The sequence below is a fragment of the Pseudopodoces humilis genome, chromosome 6, assembly GCF_049639895.1.
Source record: "Pseudopodoces humilis isolate 2021_Gansu_Grassland_sample_001 chromosome 6, ASM4963989v1, whole genome shotgun sequence".
NCBI classification, from domain to species: Eukaryota; Metazoa; Chordata; class Aves; order Passeriformes; family Paridae; genus Pseudopodoces; species Pseudopodoces humilis.
This window is the reverse complement of record NC_142205.1, coordinates 9,291,153-9,297,152: the sequence shown is the minus strand read 5'-3', so window position 1 is coordinate 9,297,152 and position 6,000 is coordinate 9,291,153. Positions and strand designations below refer to the sequence as shown.

Genomic DNA, 6,000 nt, shown 5'->3' with positions numbered 1-6,000 from the left:
GCTACACTAAAAGGTGACACAGGGGCGGATCAGTCGCCACCAACTCCGACAAGGAAAAACAAGATGGAAAAGAAGTTACTTTGACTAAGGACAAAACCAGCACGTGCTTTCTACATTAAGCTACTACTTCAAACTTTATGCCAGAGTTTCCAGGGAACAGCCAAGTGCTGCGAAGTTAATCAAAACAAGATGTCTCTGAGCCGTTGAGTACTGCAAGAGATCCTCCAGTGTTCAGCAGCAGGACCACCCAGAAATTTCTTTTAAGATGCAAGCCCAACAGCTGGGAAACCAAGCTTCGGCAAGTTAAACCATTTCTTCTCCTCTGTAACATTATCCCTCCCCAGGACTGCTGTGGATAAATACACTCTCATTCACAAATACAGCTGTACACTTAAATTTTGCCTTTTCTGATCTCATCTAGAATCCCAGAGAAGTTTTGGCAAGCATGACTATTAGATACAATTAAAAGCTCAGTTGTGATAGTTCTTGGTTAATTGCAAACAGCACAGTGATTGTGCAGCGTAGCTACATTTGCAGAGAGTTCAAGTATTCTTGCATGTCTTAATAATACTCAGTATTTGACAGCTGCTGAAAAGAAGAAATACTGGGGAAAAACTAATAAGAATGCATCGAGCCCTTTTTTTTTAAATAACCAGAGAAAAATCACTTACAGTAATAGTTGCATTTTATTTTCTCTTTTAGTTTCAATGTGCAGTATTTTCAGCATTTTTTTTTAAACTTAAACATACATCTAAAATTATATGCTATCCTTTTCCCTTGAGTACAATTGCTTTTCACGTTGGAGCTCCAAGCTTTTGCTCATCATAGCCCTCAGACTACACCCCACCACAGGGTGCGTTGTCTTATCCTTGTCAAGTTTATCCAACTTGATGGTGTGTGTCCACGGACTGATGGGAATGATAAGCTAACACAAAATGCACATGACAAAAGCAGCACATGCTTCACAAATGCTCTGCAGCATTTATATCCAGTTACCCGAATGCAGCTAAAAACTTGATATACAGTAGAAGCTCTCCTGGGTATGACTGTGGGATTCTCAAGATTTTTAAATGGATAATTAGGTAGCATGCACAGAGTTCACCCATAATCTCTATATTAGGTTAAATTAACATAATTAATTTCCCCAAAATTTTGCTACATTGCTTACTCTAGTTTTTACAGCAGCTTGTTTTCACTTTAAAATACTTAAACTACTTAAAAACTAGCCAAGTATTTTGCCCTCTTGTAACTTTCATCAATTGTGTCCTTATAACCAAAACTGTTTTAAAAGAGCAAAGCACCTACCATTGTCACTCAGTTGATTTCTACCTTTAGTAAAAAGTTTAGTTGGGATTGTACATGGAAAAAGTCTGATTTACACAATGAATGTACTCAATTAGTTCCCCGTCTTCTCCCATCCCTTTCAACCACCGGGTAAGATCCTGAATGACTGAATTTAATTAAACTGCTTATTGCTATTATTTATTGCTCATTATACTCCAAAATTTATTTTATTATGGAAGCATAAATGCTCAGCTCTGACAGCTCCACAAAATCTTAAGACAAACCAGGTCTGCTGCTCTTGAAGAACTGTCTTTGCAGTGTTTTTGACACAACCTCCTTATCTGCTATACAGTTAACAGCCATTGAAAAAGGAGAATGGCAAGACAGAATGCTCTTAAGGCATATCTACTAAATATCAACAAACTACTTTTAACCCCAAGGGTTCCACTTGTTTCCCCCTTCATTTGACCTAAATTTGTTCACTCATTACTCAGTGCTTTTGGAATGCTGCTGGTGGTTCACAAGCAATGTCTTGGTGCTAAGAAGGCATTCCTACCAAAGCAAAAGTAACACACAATCATTTACTAGATGCTTTACGCAAGAAATGACATCTGAGTATACGCTTTGTATATAGAGAGATTTAAATAAACTCACATTCACTTGCAACTGGAAAACAACATAAATAGTAAAGAAAATGCTTTGAATCCCACAAGTAAGAATTGGTTTACAATAAGTTGTCGTTTGCAACTTCTCACTCTTGCACTCAGTGCAAGGGAGGGGGCATGCTGAAATGAAACACAAAGCAAACTTTATTTAATGGTCCAGTGGGTAGCTGGTCCAAAAGCTATTTGTAACAAGTTGGCTGGCATACAGTATTCTTGGGGGAGGGCCACGTTATAGATTCAGAAATGTAATTTCTTTGACAACTGAATTGTAACTGAAGTTTTAAACATTCATCTGTCTCAAGTATGCTCCCAGTCACGCCATACCTCTCATCTTACAAGGCTGCAAAGAAGCCACTTTCACTGAAAAGCACATTAAAGGTGCTGTCTGCTTTGTTTAGCCAAGACACCAAATTTATGTCTTATGACCAAATACATTTCTACCCAGATCTCAATGAAAAAATGAACAGCCTGATTTTCAGAATTAAGCTTTCTGTTTACAGCAAATTAAAAACACTCTGTGAAATAAAATCTTGCATAAAGGCAATCTCAAAGGACAAGCAGTCTTTTTATTTCCTTTAAATCCAACATCAGAATCCCTTAATGGCCATTATTCTGCTGTTACTGCCCCAATGGCACACCTCGGTGGCTTGTGTCACCAAAAGCAGACAGGAGTGATTTTGAGTATGATTTCATTCCAAAATGAGGGTGTGGAAAGAATGTGTAGGAAGAAGACAGGAAAGTGTGCTGCAGTGAAATGTCTGAACTGAAGCGCTGCTGCAGTGTGCTCCCACATTAGGAAGACGCTTAAGCTACAACTCCTTCAAGTCACAGAGAACTTCCCAAGAGGAGGTGCCCTTCTTTAGACACTTAGGACACATTAGAGGAGGTATACATACTACAACAAATCTCCAAGAGAGGTTAAAACAGATGAAGTTATTACTACCAGTGAATCTGTGTGAGGTTAGAACTGAGTGCATCAGCTCTAAAGCCTGTCTTGAAACAGGTAATGCAAATGTTTTCCATTTCCCACATGCTCTAAGGCTGGCAAGAGGCATTTGAGGAATGGGAATCTGTCACATCTAATGCTTTTCACCCAGCTGTGCTGACTGCTTAATTCAATGTATTTCTTCACTGGCTTGAAAGATTCTATAGCAAGTACCAAGCTGGTCTGTAAAGTTTCATAAAGGGTCCAGCTCCTATGATCCCAAGGTAAAGTAACCAGCTGGTCTCTTAATCATGAGGAGCTTAAAATTATGAAGAATTTAACAGTTTCATAACACAACATATACTGTTATATGGTGAAAATTTGACTAACCTGATGTTTAAAAAATATATTAAAATCTATTTTAAATTCTGGAAAATAGCTTACAAAAATATCTTCACTTAAACTATATATCATACAAAAACTGACTGGTGTGTGGGTTTACAGTACAAAACGATTACTGGTGATTACAAAAGGGAAGAGTGATCTATACTACCCCTTAATGCAAATATAGGGCATTATATCTCACTGTCTGGAACTAGACTTTTATCAGAATTAAGATAATTTCCAATATAACTCAAAAGCTTTCAAACAGTATCTATTTTATTAAACCTTTTTCTGAAATCCTGTTCAGTTTCTTTTAAAAATCACCACAGTGCTGTGGCCCAAGGAAGAGTAACCCAACTAAGGATAGAAATAATTGCTCTAGATAATAAGACCTGTAGAGAGCTAAATACAGCAACATCTACAGTTGTTTCTACTGCCCATACTATCAATTTCCTCTACCAGTTTCTAAAAGGAAGCAACACCAGCGGACAATTCCTTGGTAATCAATTTACGGGCAGAAGCAACAATTTTTGGTCTAGATTGGAATTAGTTTAAATACATGGATTTAATAAATACAAATATACACATCTGTATACATTAAATGTTGTCACATGTGTATAATTTCAACATATACATTATATACAGAAATACATACAGTACATGCTCCTCCTGACAACACTATCTCATTTTTCCAAGTGTCACCAAAAGGTGTGATAAGAAAATGAAGAGAGGTTAAATGTAGGATCTGACTGAGAACCAAGGTATCACTTCTCTATAATGAAAGACTTAAATACAACTAAAGACAAATGCTGTGCTAGATTTCCTCATGTAAAGCTTAGGAATCAATGGCATTCCCTGGGTGGTGAGTAAAAGCTAAATCTGGCCCTGTGAAGTGTCCTGAAATTCAAGAATATTTGTGTTTGTGTCTAAAGCATTATGAATACAACAGGTAATAAAAGAGGTTGTGTAATCTAACACTTTAGCCAGTCCCAAAGTAGACCACAGCAGCCTTCTGATTCTTTACTGCCACCATATATTTGTTTACATGAGAGTGGTCCAGATGACTCCATGGTCTCAGTTAGGAAAGGTCAAATGGTTGTTGACTACTGGGGAGCTTGCACCATTTTGTCTCTTAAAATGCTGTGCAGCAAATAAGATCTCAAGTATTTAAAGTTTGATCTAGAGTGACTAGTCCTCTTTTTTACCATTATGTTTCAAAATAAGAAATTCAAAAGAAGCTACAGTAAAGTGGATCACAAGAATGCCTCCTTAGTACAGTTTCTCAAGACAACTTAATCAACATATTCCAGTTTTAAAGCACTTTAAGAAAAAGTGAGATGCAAAACAAGATGTAATCTGTACATTAAGATGGATTTCCAAAAGGAACATGAATTCAAGCACAAGGTAAAAAAAAAAGGAGGACAATACAGATGTCAAGACATTCAGTAGCATGGCTTTTGTTCATCTCCAATTACAGCACAGCTCATGCATCACACATCTTACAATTTTACATACTGTACATAATATAGAAATATTTAAGTTAAAATTTCTTTCACTGATATACTGTACTCAAATTTGAAATCCTGAGAAGAAAAAAGAAAAACGTGTGGTTACGTATGTGCACTATATCTCTGGTATCACCAACACATACACCACTGGATATCAGAAAGTCCAGAGAGAGAAATTACATGCTGGAAGTGTAAATCATAACAGCCATTTTCTCTTTTCCTTGTTCAGAAGAGACATTAGGAAACAAATTCTATTCTGTACTAGACAACAGTATATACAGGTACATAAAACTATGAAGTTGGCTAACGACTGCAGGTTGCAATAACAGTCTGTCAGTGTCTTACTGGCTGCACCACAGTAGAAGAAAGGACCCAGCTACCCTGTATGTATAATAGCTCTTATTTTACAGCAAGGATGTGTGGCTCACATTAGTCTCCAACACTGCTTGAAAAACACTGACATACTTCATTCCACTTAGAGGTGCTTGGTGTCAACAGCAACTATACTTCTCAGGTGACTTCCAGTGCTGCAGAGCACTTGTCCATGCATGCTGGAAGGAAAACTGACAGGTCCGTTTTTATCACAAATGCAACCCCAGTTATTTTCTTGATCTCACATTCCTCATAATTCATATTCCAACACTAGTCATGCAGTTCCACTACACATCAGGATGTTCAACATGCTGTGACCTTGTGGACATTTTGCAAACAAGCCAGTAGGCGATGGTATGGGGTTCCTGGAGATGCTACCACCTCAAACACCGACTGGAAGGCTCTCCGATCCAATTCTTCATCTATCTGGTGTCGGTAGAAGTCTATGGCAACCAAACAGAAGATGTTAACGTCCACTTGCTCTGATTTTCCCATTCTGCTGATAATATGTGGAAGACTGAAATAGAAGTTAAGGTCATGAAATGACAGATGTTGCTCCTCTTATGGTTTAGCAGTTTAAACACTGCTCTCCATTAAAACAGCTTATTCTTAAGTTCACCAATGACATTCAAGTGCAAAATACTGTCATCTGGCAATTAACTGCTACTAAAAAAAATCCTATTTCTTCATTAACATCACACAATTTCTTATCCTCAGAAATTAATTCCAAGCTAGCAGTAGTTTTCTTTATCCATCAGAGCAAACAATGCAATCACAACGGCTGGGAGCCAAAGAGCACTGCTGCGATTAAGAGTCATTAGGATGTTTCAAACATAACAAATGGCCACTTTTTTGTCTGGTC

At 37.5% G+C, this 6,000-nt stretch overlaps 1 protein-coding gene across 3 annotated transcripts in view; it reads right to left on the bottom strand.

Annotated features, from left to right (window-relative positions):
- Positions 1 to 667: 667 nt before the first annotated feature.
- HTT (huntingtin) overlaps positions 668 to 6,000 on the bottom strand; it is a 79,839-nt gene continuing 74,506 nt past the window's right edge. For all 3 annotated transcript variants that reach the window (XM_088057012.1, XM_005517876.3, XM_088057013.1), the window contains one exon: positions 668 to 5,655. In XM_088057012.1, coding sequence (XP_087913138.1) covers positions 5,442 to 5,655 — 214 coding nt within the window. In that variant the 3' untranslated portion in view covers positions 668 to 5,441. The remainder of the gene's footprint in view (positions 5,656 to 6,000) is intronic.